This window comes from Rhopalosiphum maidis, chromosome 1, assembly GCF_003676215.2.
Source record: "Rhopalosiphum maidis isolate BTI-1 chromosome 1, ASM367621v3, whole genome shotgun sequence".
NCBI classification, from domain to species: domain Eukaryota; kingdom Metazoa; phylum Arthropoda; class Insecta; order Hemiptera; family Aphididae; genus Rhopalosiphum; species Rhopalosiphum maidis.
In genome coordinates this window covers 87,428,334-87,449,651 of record NC_040877.1, presented here as the reverse complement: position 1 = coordinate 87,449,651, position 21,318 = coordinate 87,428,334, and the positions used below count along the sequence as shown (strand labels likewise).

General features: G+C 26.4%; 1 protein-coding gene across 3 annotated transcripts in view; it reads right to left on the bottom strand.

The window, feature by feature from the left end:
* LOC113557345 (lachesin-like) overlaps positions 1 to 21,318 on the bottom strand; it is a 187,494-nt gene that overhangs the window by 47,877 nt on the left and 118,299 nt on the right. For all 3 annotated transcript variants that reach the window (XM_026962810.1, XM_026962809.1, XM_026962808.1), the window contains one exon: positions 10,411 to 10,526. In XM_026962810.1, coding sequence (XP_026818611.1) covers positions 10,411 to 10,526 — 116 coding nt within the window. The remainder of the gene's footprint in view (positions 1 to 10,410; positions 10,527 to 21,318) is intronic.

The following is a 21,318-nucleotide window of genomic DNA, read 5'->3' as shown; positions in this document are numbered from 1 at the left end:
ATTCGCCTATTACAGTGAATTTCAATAATAAAAATATATTAAATATTATTTTATTTTATTCACCTTATATTGCCCACAGAACTATAAAAATTTACCACGATTTTACGTCTTTTGCAAAAGTGAACAAACATTTTTAACTTCATAAGACTCATTAGCTGTTGTAATTGTACCTACTTTTAATACTAACATGACCAGTAATGTCATTATGAAGATATAATGTCAATATAGAGTATTTTTTATTTTCCCAATATTTTTTCGCATCATCTTGAACATTATCTGTTTATAGCATGTTACTTTATTTTATTATACCTATCATTTTATAATATATGTAAAATGATAATATCATGAATTCAACTGTTGCTAACTAATAATTTTAAGCCGTAACTAAGTATATTTTAAATAGACATTTGAATTGGCTACGACTTTTCATTGTAAATTTGTTACCGAAAGTACCGCTTACCGTTTACTTTTCAACTTTATAAACGCACAAATACAAATAATACACATTTAATAGCGTACGTACTATATAGGCCCACTTAGTAAAATATAATATAATGAACCATAAAAACCACCCTACTATAGTAATATTTTTTATTACCTATTTTATTTCTGTTTTCATATTTATTAATATGAAATTGTTTATTCAATTTTGATGAGCTTTTGCAGTAAATAAATAATTTTTTTTCTTGTCACTTGTTTTTTACCAACACGCACAATTCTTAGCATAAATATGTAGATGAATTAAAACGTGTATATATATATATGAGTAACTGCGTTTGAAATGGGAACATTAAAATGGTCCGCATTTCTTAATACTTTTCAGTAATGCACCCCTTACACTCAAAAATATGAATTAACGCTTAAACGCGTACGTTTCTACATTATTTTAATGTTTAATGTTTATTAGAGTGGTGTATTGTGTTGCTAAAAACGTATACAACATTTACACGAAAACATTTAGCTTATTATTATGCAGCGTCTGTAAAATAACAATAAATTGTTTTTTTTTTCTTTTTCATTACCTACTTCGTTGTTATTTATTTTTAATTAAATAAATACGCGAAACGACATTTGACATTATAATAATATAATATTTCACTATGATTAATTTGTTCGAAATCGACTTATCAATCGTAATATAATGGCTAATAGCTTTTTACGGTGAACACGTCAAGAGTTGAATACCAAAAATATTAGGCAACCACATTGACTATGCGAACAAAATTGTTTAAATCACAAAAACGTACGTCAATACACGCCGTCCTCTTTACTTCACACTTTTCGAGCGTTCCGAAGGCGCGTACTGTAAAACATTTAAAGCGCCCGCTGTCGCCGACGAGTGGGTATTGAATTACCTACAACTATGGATTATAACGATTATATAGTCAAATGCATAATCGGTTATAATAAAATACCAAACACGCGTGAATTGAATATTTGAATCACGGAAGAACGTTACACAAAATATTCGTCCTGTGCCTCGCACCGTACAGCTTACGCACGACGACAGTGTTACGAATACGACATGATACGACAACTGTTTCGAAGGATATATCTTTTTTAACCTTCCAGTGTGTTGCACATTCGAAAAGAAATGTGTCTTCCTAAAAACATTTATTTATCAGTTAATAAGCCGTTGCGAACTCAACGGTCGTTTTTAAAGATTTATATGAATGATACAGTAGAACCTCGAAAAGTCGAAACTCTTAATAAGTCGAAAAAAATTCTGTTCCCTTGCGAAAATCTCGATTACTCGAAAAAAAAAAATTATAGAAGAATAATGACGAATAGCTTTATAAACATTTGTCTAAACGGCTTGTCCGTTCCGATAATAATTATTTATTATTTATTAAATAACCTATTAAATCAATTTTTTTACATTGTATATAATACTTTTAAAAAAATTTAATACATACATACATTTTAAAAACTTTTTAAGTCAGATTTTTTTTCTAAAACCTTGGAACTCAAAAACCTTAATAATTTGAAAAAATTGCATTTCCCTTAAATTTTGACTTATTGAAGTTCCACTAAATTTAATATATGCGCTATTGTGAATTTCAGTTAACTTATAATGTCCGATCGTTTTGGCTCTAATTGAACGGGTTGTGACGCTGACCATAGTCTCATTCGCGTTCGTCACTCCGATAGTAGTTGGTCGTGTGTATTGTAGTGTTTCTCGTTAAGTGTTTTTGACAAAGTAAAAGTCAAAATTGTAAAAATATGAAAAAACAGTATTAATTGTTATTTAAAACTGTATTATGGTGTTTTTCTCCCATCATATTACGATAGGTGTTATTATCGTTTTTCTTCCGGTTTCAAATTTAATAATTGACAAAGGTTATTAGGCATGGTATAATACAACACCTAGTTACGAAAAACAATTATTAGAGTTCTGGTACATTAGTACACTAATTACAATACTGCACTGTACGAGTAATGTAATTGTTGGCAATAATTTATTTATCGAATGTACGTGCCTATTGATATCAATTGAAATAGTATTCAGCAATGAATCATACAAGTCGTGTAGTGTACTTTTAGAAGATAAATTGTATTTAATACAAATAACAGTATTTTACTATATAGTCGTGAAAATAATTGCTAATATTAATTAAAATTAAATCATAAATTGCATTAATTTATATAACTTTTGGTTGGTGGTGGGGTAAGGGGGGTGTCACATTCGTATTGCATGCAACTATGCAAGTGGAAAATACAATGTTAAGTATTTTGCTTGGCATAAATCAAATATTATAACTATTAATGCAATTTAAAATGTATAATTAGTTATACATAAAATACTCAACAGCTTGTGCATAGATATACTACGCACACAATGTTAATATACAAAATTAATTAGATTACCTTCTTAGGTAAGCAGTTGTGATAAATGTGTCAGCGTATCACAAACAACTAGTGGTATCTACTCAATAGTTTAAACCTATTCGAAAATACGAACTCTTAGTATCTACATTATTATATTATTATTGAAGCTCGAAAAAATAAAAAAAAACGACTTCACACAATATTAAATGCTAATAGCATTAAAAGTATTTAACATCCGATCTTACGGATAAATCGTATAATTACCATATTTTAATGGTAATAGGTATATACAAATATAAAGTACACACTGTAAAAGTTAAAAAGGTGATTTTTACCATAAAAAAAAAAAAAATCACGTGTAATTAAAAAAAAAACCATCAAAATCGATTTTGTAATTTATACGGACACTTGTGTTTCGAGAATGCGGAAAAACATTTTGTAAATTCGATTTTTTTATATTCAGTTTTTGGCCATCAATTTAGTCATATAAAATGAAACAAAACATAAATAACAATTGAAAATGTATACGTAATACATTTACATTTCACGTGTGTGCTATACGCATGACGACAAATGAAACAATGGCGTAGGATGTGTACCGACTGTTAAATTATATAATAATATAAAACCAATGCGATTTTATTTTACTGTTGATTCAAAAATAATAATAATAATATATAATACGTAAACAGTCTAAAATGGGGTGTCATGGAATTCGCACTAGAGGGGTAGTGTTGTTATCGTCAGTTTAAACGCATTACCGGCTATCCCATAATACAGAATTCAGTGTGAATTTATTTTTTCACACTTACTCTTCCCTAATAACGCGAATGTTAAAATTTAACCAACTGGTTCCAAAACAAATATTGGTCATTATGTTGAATAAAATAAAAAATAATAGATGAAATTCATAATTTAACTATAATTGGCAGTTTTTACGATACATATCATATAAATCTTAGGCGAATAACTGGATGTGACCCTTGGTATATATAATCAACAATACACTATCTAAATAAGGACTTATAAATACCAATGGTTAAAAAACTAGCGACCCGAAATTACAAACAATTTTATTCTAAACTAAAATTGTTGTACTGTTGTAGTGTAAATACTTAAATCAAAATGTGTACTTTTTTTTTAAAAAAAAACGTAACAAAATATATGTTCTAACTTAGACAATTTAAAAATAAAAATATGATTCTAAAAAAATACAAGCTTATTTTATATAGGTATACATTTTATGTTGTTCGACAGTTGTGTTATTGGGTTCAAAAATTACTTTGTCCATCTTTCGTCCGTACAGCGGACTTTTGCCAATCGGATTTCGTATTCAAAACGCGTATGCTCTACACAATGGCCTTATAGGAGAGACTCCTTTATATTTCGATGTTGCTACCTCTTTGTTTGTCGATAAAAGTAAGTGAAAATGATCAGAAAACGTGAGGTATTTTAAACATTTTTGCACAATATTTGCACGGGAAAATCACATGGTTGTTTGGAAAATAGCCCACAACTGACTCAAGTGTTCTAGAAGAATACGCAGTTATTTAACAGACTTGAGTAATATACGGAAGAAATCTATAAAATTACATAAAACATAATTGTACTTGCAATTTATATAATAGTATAATGTACATTATGGTCAATACAGCTATATAAAAATACAACCACCCTTGTGATATTTGTTTTTAAAACTAAAAATTGTTTTAGTAATAATTACCTATATTTATAACAATATATTATAAATGATATGATAAGGTAATTAATAATTGTTATTATAAATGTATAATTATAAATAAATATTATTCTTTAAATATATTTGACTATTTATGGTAAAATATATTGTATTAAATATAATACATGATAATAAGCAAATTAAGATTTAAACAAAGTGATAAAACGAGGGTGACATAATGAAAGTATATGGACTTTTGCATGACCATATAAAATGTTTCATATTGTATTAAACGACATTAACTTATACTATATATTATATATATATATATATATATATACCATGTGCACTGATCTTGTTAAAAAACAATTACTATTTATGGTCTTTCGTAATAAAAGTTGATTTTATAAAGATTTAAGCCCAAATTGTGATTTATAAATTAAAAAAAAAAAATACTATTATGGAGTTGGCCGTATAATTACTATTATGTAGTTTTATAACTTATAGCTTGATTTTGTGGAGGTCCTCAAAGTTTATCAAAGCTTGTTTTAAAACATATTATATTAATTGCTTATTGTTTAATAATTGTTTTATGCTTTTGAAATATTTTATAACATATATTGTGTTATAAAAATTGCTGTTTTGTAGAGTTAATTATGAGCATCAAATTTTCAATCCGTATGAGTACCTTTTAAAATTCTTTGATCAATTTGATTGTACTGGAAAATATTTTCCGGGAAATGCAAATAATTGTAACACTATAATTACATTTTTAGTCCACTTTGAATTTAAAATTAACTGAAGTTTATATTGACTGCAAATTAAATGGCAAAAATATTATATTCAATTTCTATCAAAAGCAATAGTTACAATTGTTATTATATGATAAAATAGCTTATTTATTCTGTAATATTTTAAGTAAATGTAAAAAAAAAACACGGAATAATTAATTAATTATTTTGGTTTGAACGAAATATAATAAGAGTTATATTATTATGGCAGCCTAACCTAACCCAAATCTTTGATATTAAAACATTTAATTAATTACTACGATGACAATCTACCTAAAATTAAATGTATAATTCAAAATTTGGATATTCTTTATAATATAATATTACACTTTAAAATAAATATGAAAATAATTGTATATTTTTTAAACTTTATTTTCTGTTTTAAATTTAATATATTAAATGTTAATGTCTTGTCAAATAATAGTGAATTATATGTGCTGGATAGTTATAATTTTTAACTTTGTTCTAACCACACATTTTTTTAGGTATCAGAAATCAAGTACGCCAGAACTGCGGAACGTAATTTATTTTATGGTAAACTATTTTTATTCTTCCCAATGTTCATAACAGTAGTGTATTCAAGACGTTTTAGTATAATAATGATAATTTAATTATTACGATTAGAATTTTTCATAAATATCTACAAACTCAATACCTACTCTATATTTGAATATTTGAAAGACAATATCATCATCGTTTATCCTTGAAAATAATCGCATTGTGGCTGTGATTTTGTCAGCAAATATCATCAGATATTTGGCAGAACTCAGCAGTTATTCACTGGCTGGTAATCGAATTTCGATTTGCTTATATTACTGACTGAATTTAGACATGTTTTCATTTTATTTTAAAAAGCTTTTATTTTTTTATAGCATCTTATGTGATTTTGATTTTCGTGTATGCAACTGTAAATAACTTAAAAGGATAAATTTCAAATTGTTGCTAATTTTTACCCAATTTCAAAGTAATTTTAAGTGTTAGTTATTATTTTCATTTACATACATTAATTTTGTTTTATTGAAATATAAATAATTTTTAAATTATTTTGTGAATTTTAACTATATAATAATATAATTCATTATATACCCGTAAATAAATACTGAATACAAATTGTATATTCCGATTTCGAATAATAAAAATTGTATACTTACAAATTTTAATTGCATTAGTTTGTATATTAATAGTATTCTAAAGAACCATACTGTCTACCGATTAAAATCTATGTTTTCAATAATAAAAGTATATAACCTAATATATTCGGAGAAAATACAAAACAATTAAAATAAATCAGGAGTACAAGAGACATACGATATATATTATTTTTTTTTAAAGATATTTTGAGCAAAAGAAAAAACGAGGAGTTTACTGAAGTAAAAATAATATATAACTATTCGAGTAACAAAAAACATAAAATATAAATGGTAAAATAGATTCCAAGATATTAAAAACAGTTACCAATATATTTTTTAGAATTAAAATTGCGATGGTTATAAACTTATAAATATGATAATGAACATCCGAGACATTATGTTTGTACCATTTACTGGGACAGAAGATAGTTGGTATATATATTTTTTCAATTACGATGAAATAAATAATTAATTATATTGAAGTGTCAACTCGGTTGATAATGCTATGAAAAGTTAATTTAGTTAATAATATTATTAATTATCATAAACGTCTCAAAAATGTCGATGAGAATATTTAAAATGTAGAAGAAAAAACTATATAATAAGTATATTATATGTATAGTATAAAATACTCGTGCAATAGATTTATCAATTTTATTTTTGACAAATCACTGCTCAGCTTATAATGATTTATTTCTAGAATTTCATAAGATGTTTAATTCAAAACGAACCCAAACAATCCTACTAAATTATCAGTCATTCCCGTGACATTGCCTTCAAACGGACGGAAAACATAAATTTATAATTAAACGTCACTGCAAGAGTGCGGGCATTTAGCTCGCCGTCTTTTATATTAAACGAACTCAAGAAACGCTCAAACAAGCGTATATAATAATATTAATGTATTATTATTATTATATTATTATTATTTTTTTAATTATTCTAACCCGGTGCCAAATTATATTGTTTACCATAAAAACGTCGTGTGCGTGACAATAATGCTCGAAATACAGCAAACACAACGGTTTCTCATCGCGGCACGGCGGTTGACCGGCGGATTGCCCGCGGGCGGTGCAATACGCGATAAAAGATCAAATAAATATGACGTTTTATAAATATTATTATTAGAAGCGCGTTCGTCGACGGGAGAGAAGGTTTTCCGAGCACGAGCGGTCCGCGAAAAAAACCGTCCCTAAAGGTATGTGACTGGCTGGTGACATAATAGTAATATTATGTTTTTATTAATAAAAAACAAAATAAAATAAACAAATAAAATAACGATCAACACGTGTCTTGAAACTTCGCAGAGTCAACCAACCGTGTGTGTATAATAATATTATGAGCAACACTCGGAGCATTATTGTTATATCATTCCGAACACCCGACGATCCTTCTTATCCTTTCCGTGTCCCACATCCACCCCCCCCCCCCCAATTCGATGTTCAACGGCGGCGAAGACACTATTGCAGTAGGGGGTCGCGAATCATATCTGAATCGTCTTCGCGGCGCTGTCAGTCCACCACTCCACCATTACATGAAGAATTTGTTAAAATTACGACGGTAAACTGCAGGTGATCCACAATAGTTATATAATAAACAATTTTCGGTTAATAAGTAGCTCCAACGTAAATAATTTTTTTCATGATATTTTTAATGGTGTAAAATAATAAAAAGATTATAATCTACCATGACGTACGGTGTAATATAAAATAATTATAATAGGTAGGTACTAATAAAACCAATACATTCATCGACTCTCCTAAAATCTAAAAATATTACACAGTTTTCCAGGTAGCTTTGATTATAATGTATATTTTATTATTATTAGTATTATTATTATTTATATTTTTTTAGTAACTATCCTAAAGTATTAAATCACATCAATATTCAATTTTAAATTATATAATATATTTAAATTGTACGTAAAGCTTAACATACATTACGTGTCGTATATCCATCAATAAAATTAGTATACTGTTAATTATATTCAAATGCATACTTATAACGAATTTTTGTGGTCAACGATTAAATACAATTTATAACTTTTACCAGGAAAGTAAGCGAAGAATTCAAAATCGCTTAAATAACTAGAAAGAGGATAAACAAATACACTAATTTTATTTATTTTCAAGTCGACAAATATTAAGATCGTACATTTTATGTACAAATTTATAAAAATACAATTCATTTTGTTTTTATAACTTTTTAGTTTTACTAATATAATTATGTATTTATCTGATATACGATTAAAATATGAAAAATAATCAATTAAATTAATATATTCATAGATTTTTTTTTATATTTTATGTGTATTAATATAAATAATTAAATAGTTAATTTTCTATTTAGAGTTTCATTGCAAGTCTGTATGAATTTAATTATATAAAACAACTCTAGGGAAATAAATGTGGAAAGAGAAAATAAGATAAATGAGAAGGTTTTATATAACGAATTGGACAGTTTATGACCCTTAATTCCCAAACGTCCAACAACCACCGATATTAAATTAAAAAGTGATATTTTATTAGAATACATGTCTTATCATAATTATTACAGTTACAATAACAGTTTTCATATATATATATATATATATCCGAATAATAAAACCGGCGATATCAACGGAAATAAATATTGCAAAAATGTAAATTTACAAATGTATAAATATAATATATTATTATCATAGTCGTTACAACGACTGTAGTAGTTGTACCATTATTGTATTCTATTTTCAAATTACATTATTGAAAAATGGCTTACTTTTATGTCAATAAAAAAAAAAACATGTTATTATAACGTCGGCGTAATAATACAGAGACATGGGTTATTTTTATATAAAAATAATATTATTTTACTAAATGAAGACGATATAATATGTTTTTATTATTTACGTGAAAATAAATTCAAAACCTGCAAGGTATATATCCAAAGTATATATAATAATTAAATTTAACGTTGTCACTTGTTTTTCTGTGTGTTGGCTTATTTGTAATACTTGTCACATGTCTCTACGTTATAAAAGCGTGTATTACTATAAAAGATAAAACTCCCGTAGACACAATTCCATGTCTATAATAATCGACCCTGACTTATAAATACATTATTAGCAGATAGAAAAACCTATATTGAATATATCAACTTATTTGGACGTAGCCCATTCGGCTTCCGTTTTAAAAAAAAGTAAATTACTAAACGGTGCCCGTCAAAAAAGGTTTTACAAACAGGTAATTACCCAAACGGCTCCGGTTTTTACAACACAAATTCATTTCCACTTCATACAAACTTAGGACTGTCTCAAAAGAGGTGTGATTAAAAATGTATTGGTGAACACTAAGTAAATTATAAAAAAAATGTATAAAAATTATATAAAAAAGCACATTATTATTGTGAGTTACATTTTAAAGTTAAAAAAATATAAAAAGTTTATTATATTATTGCGTTATTGTGAATTAAATTAAGAATAAGTTTAAAAAAAATGTAAAACGTGTGTATATATAAAAATATTAAAAAAAATTAAATTTTTAAATTATTGGTGAATTTTTTTATAAACTCAATGCGTGTTATTTTGTTTAATGAAAACTCGTCGATTATTTGAGCAATGAGCTCCTGTTTTTTTTTTTTCATAAAATTCGTTTACTTCTACCAGAGACTTAGAAAAGCTCAAATTAGTATAGGTACCGGTATTACCGTTAGCAGTTTGGGAATTTTCCTGTTTGTAATTTTTTTTTCGACGGGAGCCGTTTTGGAATATGCAAACAATGAACGGGAGCCGTTTGGGATGCGCCGACTTATTTACATATATCTATTGTTTTATGTGAATAATAAATAAATACTGTATCGTTTATTATTCCCTTAGTATTGCGATTATGTTTAAATCAATATTTGTCGAATGGTTTGTTTAACATAATATATTTATAGATTTTATGTGAGCACCTATAATATTATAATTAATAAGCAACAAAATTGTTTTTTTTTTCAAACTTACTTTGTGTTCTCCGATGTTTTTCACAGAACACACCAAAATCGCTTCCCGCCCCAAAGCGACAGTGACATTTTCCATGGGATTCAAAAACTCTGGCTCTGGTCCATCCTTTTGCACGTCTATAACACAATAACAACAAACACATATGAGTTGATTAAAAAAAGGATATAAAGTTGTTATAGTTTTACATTTTTTACAGATCCGTATTCTGTATTTTAATGAATTTGCAAATACACGTGACACATATATACTGAGTGTTTCTTATATCGGACAATATCCATTATTTCAAAATTTATTGACGTATTTGAAAAAAAAAGTTATATAATTTCTAGTCGAAATAAATTGTATTTTTAATATTTTTATCGTTATAATTTTTAATTATTTTACATTTTTCAATTACAATTTACATTTTTAATTTCATGATCTATCGCAGAATATTTTTAGGAGTATTTCCGATACATATAAATCAAAATTTTGAATTTGGACGTGCAGTAAGTTATAACTTTACAAGTGCTTGTTTATAAAGTTTAGGTAAGCAGAGTTGTTGATAAACATTTTACGGCGTCCCCGTACTTTATCACTTCTCTAAACAATACTTTAAATACTTATAACTCATAAACTTTTATTCCAAATTTCAATTTTTATGTGACAGAATACTCCTTAGTATTCTGCTTTAAAATATTAAATTAAAAATATTTGTCGTCTTCAAAAAAGGAAAAAAAATAAAAAATAATAACTATAAAAATACTAAAAATATACACATATTTTGTGTTATTTTATTTCAAATGAAAATTTTGTTTAATTTTCACTGGAAATCAAGTAAATAAAATATTTATAGATTTTTAAATTATAAGTATTTAAAATAACATTTACATGATAGCCGGTAGGTATATATTTTAATCTGATATCACGCAACTGTCATGATATGCAAAATATATACTACACATACAAATCATAATAATGTGCATTTATCAATCAAAAATAATCAAAATTTTATCAACACCAACTATACGTTATACGTTCGAATTACATCATGATATTTAAATGCATTCGATTCGTGGATGACGACACCTCCTATGTCAATAATATCATATTTACCGAACTGTAAGACGATTTCGATGAAGTTTTTGTTGGAAGAAAGTTAAGTTTTATTTTCCTTGACTAGTAACGGGTAATATGGGAAATATGACGGGGAACAATTTTCAGGTCATATGGTATAAGTTAAGCGGCGTTACACGTGCCACGCCCGCGCGTACTTCAACGACGTACATTTTAATTTTCTGAAAGTATATGTTTCCATTGAAAATACATAGTATGGAAAATTATTTTTTTTTTCAAAACGATTCGGATACCTACGAATTTAAGCATTATGCAAGCGTGAAACGCGACTGAATCTCTGTCGGAAACTCTTAAATTTCTCCCCTCCCGACAATCCGCCATCACTATATATAGGTACGGTCGAATCATATATACGTACATCCTCGAACTCGCATTTATTTGAAAGTTTTAATCAAACTAACGACTTTAATTAACGACGACAAGTCTGAACATTCCGAATGCGAGACTCGTCCAAGACTTAAACTCGGTTTCCACAACGAAGCGGTCGCCTCGTCATCGGAGAGGGTGTATGTGCTGATTTTCGTAGTGACTATAGTGATCGGGTGTCAAGCATTCGTTACGCGTAATAATTATCATAATATATTATACTATAAATATTGTTATCAGCCTATTATTAACGATAGTTGAATGGCACGTTGTAATAGGTCTACAAAATGTTATGTGTATATTTGCGGGTCTAATCGGTTTAGACGTACAGTATCGATTTTTGTGTGCAGTGGCGATTCAGTAGGATCTCGTGATTTCATTGGTATATTTGAATTTTGTAACAATAATATTTCCCCCAAAGACAACGATTGCGACGGCGATTTCAATAACCCGGCGACAGTGCTATTGCAGCCGATAATATAACTATAATAATTTTATATTTTTTGTGTTGTTATTAATTTTTTGACAGTACAAGCGTGGGTTCAAGGGGGGAGGCGGTTAGGTTAGGTTTGTAGACTGGAAAATTTACACTAAACCATCATTTTTCCGGATATACCACTGCAGGCCTTTCGTGGCTATGTCACACTAAAATCACTCATTTAAAATTTAAATGCCTATAACTAATTCAATAATTGTTCAAAATGCTTTAAACTTTTTATAAATACAAATTATCAAAAAATTATCTTTCGCGAAACACTAAATATAAATGTTAACTGACGTGCAAAAAATACTAATAAAACTATAAGTTTTGAAAAAAATATATTGATTAAAATTGAATACAATTAAGTAAAAAAAAAAAACGTTGGTTTAAATTAAATAAAATTAATTAATTGTTTTCAAAACTTCAATACTTTTATTGAAAATTACGATTCACTATTAAAATAGATGATCAATTTATGTTAGATACGCTTTGTTTTAGTTTTACAAAAAACAATCTGAGTTGAAGTGTCGTCACATCTGTGTAGTGGGTATTAAGGTGAGTGATGCACTACAGCGTAATATTATGTATATTTGTGGTCTTATATCGGTTTCGTATTTAATCGTTTTCGATTCACAGATATCGGAATACGACCTAATCAACTACTCCTAACTAACTGTCAAAGTGTTAATTATTTATGTTGTGATTAATAATGAATACATTTATTCAGTAGTTTCCCATCAATTATGTTAACAAATTAGCACGATTAATTATTACAAATTCATATCAACTCGAGGATACCAGTAAGAAACTATTTGAACTTAATATAATATACTACTTATACTAAAACATGTTTCGGCTTTACTCAATAAATTTTTTAATTTCGTCGTGTTTACTGACTTGTTTTTAATAACTGTACAGATATTTTCAAGTTTAATGGGTAGGCAAGCAATTTTTTTTTTAGTTCATTAACTTTTATTAAGTTTTGTGAGACATTTCAGGACACGGTTATTGCTGTTGGCACTAATTATTAGGAAAACCAGAATATCTAGACAGAATATCTAAGCTACGGACAAGTCAAATTAATTAATAGAAAATTGTCTTGCTTAATTATCAACGGTGAAGTGTAGTGATAGTAAATACCTAAACTATTGCTGATTATAGTTAAACATTGTCGATGAATAAAAAATAAAAAAGTTGAAAGTCGTTACAAACCTGTGTTAGAAAGTATAATAGAAAAAAAAATACATAATATTTGATACTACAACAAAATTATAATTTAAAAAGGTCTTAGTAAATTATCATTTTAATTAAATAGTGCGGATAGGGATTTTTAGATCGGATCATTTTGTATAAGTTACGTGTTTCATTAAATTTACGAAATGCATAGAATCATGTTAATACTAAATACAATTTAAATGTACAATGGTTATAAATTGAATATTTTAAATGTTCAAGTTATTCAATTACAGTAATACATTAAATACATTACGCAAAAATTAAGTTGAATTAAAATTTTCTGTTATTAAACAAATGTTGATGGAATAATCAGAGCCACTAAATGTAATTGATTATTTTAACAAAAAGAGTTCTTGTGAGGTTTGTGTATACATAGTTAAAAATTAAAGTTACTTATAAATTTATAATAATAATATCATTTAGGTACCTACTACCATAAATTAAAAAAATTAAAAACTTAATAATTTTTATAGCTATGATACTATAATTTATAAGTGGTATGCCGGTATCAATTTAAAAATAAAAATAGGTAAATATATTAACGTGGTAGCATATAATATGGTAGATACCTAAATCAAAATAAATACTTTAATTATTATTCTCCCGAAAATAAATATTAAAAACTGTATTATTGTATTTATTTTAATTATTTTGTTAGGACATTTAAGATTACGAGTAAAATAATCAGAATAACGGACTCATTTATTTTCCAAAGATTTATTTTACATGTGTCTTTTACAACTATTTCAAATTTTAAGTATAAAATATTTATGAAACTTATCCAAATCACGTAAATAATAAATTATTTTGTGGTTAAAAATAAATAAAATTATAATTGGTTTTAATACATCAAGTTTGAAATTTTAGTGCAAAATTCTTCAGAACTTATCCTTATAGAAATTTAAAGCAAACTTTTTGCGTAAAACTACTTTATGTCTTGTATAACCATTTGAATTTTAAACTTAGATGAGCTCGGATGCATATAAAATAGTGGTATCCTCTCAAACAGTTTTATTTTATTTATAATCGAAAAACACTAATTGTAGGAACTTAAAACATTTAACTGTTATTTAAATTATAATTTTTATATATTTTAAAAATTTAAAAAAATTTAAATTAATTTTATGCTATAAATTCGCACTGTTTTTTAGTACTCACATCGGTCTTTACTAATAAAAACAATAACTATAAGTATAACGATAATAATGTATGATATACCTATAGATAGTAGATACCTAAAATGATAATAATTAATAACTCTTATATGCTATACCCGATGATTTTAGAAAAAAAAATATTCCATCTACAGATGGATTATTTAATTTACTCTACATGACTAGTAGAAAAATAAGTGGATTACAATATATCTATTAATAAATATTCTTAGAAATAAAGTCTGATAATAGAAATACTTCATAGCCATTTATCGTATCCAAAAAATAATTTATCAATTAATTATAATTCGACACATTTAAAATAGTAGATCTGGAATAGTGACATCCTCAAGGATAAAAAAATTCAAAATTTACTTGTAAAATAACTTTCTGTTTTCTTTTTTTTTTACAAATTAATTTTGTTCGAATACAATCACGATAAAAATTTGCTTTTTCAATATTTAAAATAATTAGTCAATTGTAAAGGTAAATATATAAAAACAACGTAATCTAACAGAGCATCAACAATATATTGTGTATTATTCATTATTTTAAATTTAGTGTAAAAATTAATTTATTAGAAATATACTTTAAACGACTATAATATTATACTTAGTTGCAGTATATATTTTATTAAATATTTATAGCTTATTAATATATTTTAAATTAAATGTTATCAAAATGAATTAAATTTAATAAAGTTTTAGTGAAAAAAATATAAAAATAAATAATATTTACACAAAAGTACATATAATTTTTAATAAATTTTAATTAAATATCTGTAACAAAAAATATGTAGGTACTTGTATTTTAAATATGTTTGAAAATAATCAGCTCAATACATGTTATTATATTTTGTTTTTATAGATCATTAGTTCAAAATTATGTTATAGGTATTCATTAATTTATTTATTTCTGCTCGATGGTATTTGACAAGTATATAGAGAAAAATATTGTTCTACAGATTATTGTCCATAATATTAACAAGTATATATTTATAGGTCATCATTCATTTTTAACGAAACAAATAAAATTGTTTTATTCGTGTAATATTATTATTTTCTATTATTACAACTAGGCAAAATGCATAGTACGTACAGAGAAAATAGTAATAGAAGAAATGTTTAATTATTATTTTTTTACTCGTATAAGAATAACTTTAACAGAAATAGTTAGTATATTGTTATCATATTATCACATTGAATGCTAATAAATTTTTTGCTTGAAAATTCATTTTTTTTATCCGATCGTTTACATTGTTGTTCTTATCTATAATACTGTATAGTTTAACATATAATGTTTTGGAAAGTTTTTGTTAATTATTCGCGATGCCTACCCAGAATATTGTAGTCCGCACTGTGTACTCGAATCATTTTGTTTCACATAGTCGCACGACTGTAATCCAATAACAAAAAAACACGTGAAACATACGTTACAAAAAGGATTTGACTACATTCTCGGTAAACGCGTAGCGCTTAGGTGAACCCGTGTAGTACACGTAAGTAGAAATCGCTGTTTTTTTTTTTTTTTTTTTTTAAATTCGAACGTTTACATATTATTATATTATATGCATTATGCGAGTGTATGTACTATTGGGCAGGAACGCAGTGTGACCTATTATGCATTACTGCCATACATTATGCCCACATTGTTATAATAAACCTTTAATGATGTACGCTGTGCGACTGGAATGGTAGGTATTAGTTTTACTGCGTTTTGTCGATTCGCTCTAAGCGGTCTGGTACAACTACTATACCCGAGAACTCTATTGCTATTACTAGTGCTATTATCATCAATTTTTTCAGTGGTAATTTTTTTTTTTTTTTTTTTTTTAACTCGATCAAGCCAATGTATAATTAATATATTTTTTAATTTAACCGCCATGTGAATTTCAAGTGTTTTTGTAAACCATTTTCCGAAATTATTTAAGCACTAAACAATATGAAATTAAGAAATCATGAAAAGCAATTTAATATTGTCAAATTTAATATTGTTTGCAAACACGTGGTCGTGACAATACTGTGTGCGAGAACGTTAAAAATAATGTAATATACAATTTTAATAAAATTATAATTTTTCATTTTATGTACTTATTAAGTATATCATAATGCAAGTATTTATTTAACATATTTAATTTTTTTATAAATTATATAGTTTCTGTGTAAAATAATAAAAGTTTCGGATTTAATAATGAAATTTATTTCTTATGTCAATTTGTAAGTGATAAAATAAGACAAAAAAGGCCATAAAATAGGTTTAGTGTTAAAAATATATCAAAATGGAGTTTAATTAAATTAAACATAACACAACAACTTACACAAAAATTAACAATTTATATTAAAATTGATAAATGTTTGGTATCATTTGTTATGGTAATGGGTATTTTTCTTATTATCAAGTAACATAATACTTATTTTAGTATTTATATTTTATATACTAAATAATATATATGATAAAGGTAGAAAGGATTAAATGTACATTGGTGACTGCAAATGGTACTATGGCATATACATATTTTGTCAAGAACTACAATTACAATTACTTTAATATAGAATGTTGCTGAAAAAATGATAAGTTTCACACTTTCGTGTACAATAAAATAATTGTATCTCGAGATTTTAGATTCTCAATTGACTGATATTTCATATTTTATTTTATGCAAATTATTTTAATAATCGTTTGAGGTTATTAAACTAACAAACTTTGAACAGTGTTCTTCCGATTATTATTATAACGTATCTTTAAAATCCAATGCAATCAATCATATAGTTATAAAAAGCTCTTGGGAGCTATTCGACACTTATTAGAAACTAATAATAAGTTTTTGATACCATTTACAAGTGATTTTGAAAATAACTTTAAAATAATTTGAGAAAGTTATAGTAGGCAGGAAAAAAGTATACGTTTTATAAAAGTTAGGTAAATGTTTCACTGATCTACGGAAATTTTATTACGAGACCTTTGAAACTCCAAAAGCTAAAAATTAACATTAGTTGAATTTTTTAAATTTTCTTAATATATTCTCAACTTTTACAACGAAACTGTATTGTTTTAATGTTAGCCAAAGAGCACTGTGCATATAATATTATATTATAATTTTTAACCATAATTTTAGCGAAAATATTATTGTATCGTATTATTTATTGTTACTTAATGATTTTACCAAAAAGTACGATTTAATTAAAGTTTGCGTTTTATAATAACTATAGCGCTATCAATTTACAGAATATTTGATACGTTATTATTTGTTAAAATAAGTATTAAATGTAACTCAATCAATTGGCTTAGTGCGTATCTAAAAAGTAGACATATATTTGTTTTTATACGTACCAGATGGGTAATATATTTATATGAATGTGCAGGAAGTCATAAATGTATAATATTATAGTTAAACTTAGGTACTAGAAAATTGCACAAAAGGCTACACTATAGATTTTTCTTTTTAAATAAACGAGTTGACGTTCTCGTTGAAGAATGTTCAATAGACCACTGCGCGCTGAATATATGAAACATAATAGCCTATATATAAGTACTCATAAAAAAACATGCAACTTCTTTATAAAATATTTAACAACTATGAAATACAATATTCAGCACTTATGGGTGACACTTACCATCTGAATTCATAATTTGTGTTATTTTTATTAGTTTACTGAACAATATGCATTATAAATCACTTTATAAAAAGGTACGTATGTGTAATATATTCCTGTCTCCAAGTCTTAAAGATTTTTTTATACCTACACTTAAAAAATATAAGTTATATTTCAACTAAGTATTATCGACGACATTTACATAAAAAAAAAAATGGAAAATTAGGTAGAGTATCAATAGAATTAACTTAATTTTTAATGTTAACACACACAATAATTCATCAATAATAATGTCTAATTATATTAGAGTTTTATCGTGTATATTTTCAGAGTCTAACGAGTTAAATATGTTAGCTGATGAAAATTGGTTTTCATATTGCAAATGTTAGTTCTTTGAATTCTCTGTGTAGTTTTTGAAAACAATTTCCAATGAAAACCAGTGATGTAGAATTATATTTTTATTTTTAATTGCACTTAAATTTTGGAATTATCAAACCAATAATTTTATTTTTAAACATAATATTTAGTCACAAGACTGTTATTGATTTAAAAAATCAAAACTGTCAAAAACTTTTGAACGTAACTCGTTTAACGAGCTTATATATATATATTTATATTTATATAAAAATATAGGTTTAGGAACACCGCGGTGATGGCGTTGGCGGTAACCCGCCAATCGTTTCTCCAATGAATAATATATACGTATAACCACCGAAACTCTGGCCATAAATATCCATTATCCACTTAAATTGCGTTTCCGTGCGAACTGCCGCGTTCGCCGTCCCGAAGCAGTACTATCAACCCATAGAAATACCTTTATCTAAATGAAGTGGGATGGGGGGAGGGCTGGCAAAAATAAAACATCCGTAATTCATTAAATATTCTAAACGTTGCCGGACGTAAAAGAGATCACACCCACACGTGCATAATAATAAAATGATAGTACATACATATATACGTTACACGGAGAGAAGTAAAAAAAAAATAATATATATTTTCATTTGAAGTAGGTGGGTATGCAATGGCTTTCACGAATTTCACGGTGAACACGGTATTTATTTTTATTTTTACACGTCTCTTATTAAATTATATTTTTGTTATAATTCGACGATTATTGTCGTTAGTCTTCACTAAACTTGTATAATGGGTATTATTGGACCATAGCACAACGTCGATGGTAGTCGTTCGGTGTACGTAAACGACGGCAGTTCAATAAGGCTGATTAATTCGTGTGACCTTCAGTTATATAGTCTGACTCGGGACTTTTTCTGGGATTGCGGTCGTGGGTGATTGATAAACAGTAATAATTTAACGAGCAAAGTCCATTTATTTTTTTTTTTTTTTTTACAAAATTTGGCTGTAAAAAAACTCTGTTTTAGGCTATGCATAGAGTCCCTTGAAACAACAGATGATATACGTGAATAATTGTGGCACTCGGATATTCAAACCTCATGCATAATATAATATAAACATTAAATGAAAAAAAAAAATAGAGATAAGTCCATCTGCTCTCAATGTTATCAATCCTTCACCACCAAACATATAATAATGCACCGTCGTAAATACGCTCACTACAGCTACATCATTCTTCACTTGACATTACAATGGTGGAATATCACTCGACGAGGACGATTCTGTACAAATATTATTTTATTTTCTTAAAAACCGTGAACACGGACGACCTTATTTAAAAAAAAAAAAATAAAAACATTTTTATACTATTTTCAATTATTTTATAAATTTTAAACCAAAAATATTATTGTAAATACATACTAGAATTACTTCGTTGTTAAACCATTAAATTTTATAATTAAAAAAAAAAAAACAACCAGAACGTTTTGAAACAATCAATCAAACGTACAACTATACCTGAACATTTTATTAAAAACCTACTTAAACAGTGATAGAAATAAAAAATAAAATAATGAAATTGTCGTTCTAATAAATCTCGAGTGTCAATCATGTAAATCTGATATATTACTATTTTTTTTATTATTATTACCTTCGTAATTGGATTATTTGTATATATATAATATACAATTTGTACTAAAAATGTACACAAAAACTTCGTCTCTGATATAGACTTTTTCATATAAAAGATTTGACATATTGAAATTTCGGTAAATTTCTACTAAACATGTAATACTAAAGTGTTATTTTTTTCATTTATTTTAACTTAAATATAAAACATAAAAAATCCAAGGAATTTGTTTTATATATCAAAATATATAAATGAACGTACTACAATTCAAACCTAATCACATACATTGATGATTGGAATCTTAATATTGTTATTTTATAAGACGTATGATAATTATTCTTCGTCATGTTATATTTGAATAATGATATTATATAACCTGACTTTAGCCTACTGAAATATGCTTACATATGAAAAACAAAAAAAAATAAATATTTTAAGTCTCCTTAAAAAGTTTTGAACATTTTTTCAATCATATTTGAAGCCATAATTTGTATATGTTAACATCCACCGTCATTTTCACTTTGAATCAATATAAGGATAAGACCTACAGATTCTGAGATATTATTTTGAAAAACTCAATCTAAGACTAGAAATGATAAAAACTAAACTAATAGCATTTATTTACATAATACACTAGCAAATGAGAAACTCAATGTACTATTTGCAGAAGAACAGATAAAAAATAATAAAAATTAAGTTAAAAAAAAAGTACTTATAGTGATAATCGTGGAGGAACCCTTACTTTCAAAGAACACTTACATTCCCTTGCATAAAATGTTAAAAACATGGAATAATTTATTAACTGAACTAGTGGGTTAAGCTTAGCGAGCTAACGACAAGGCTTACTAAGAGCTACAACCCTATAAATTATCTACTCTTCTACTGAGTATTTCAATAAAGTTTGGGCATCAAGAATTAATTTTTAAAAAGTGGACACACAGTTAAATTATACTAAACTGTGACTTGTATCAGTCGTATCAT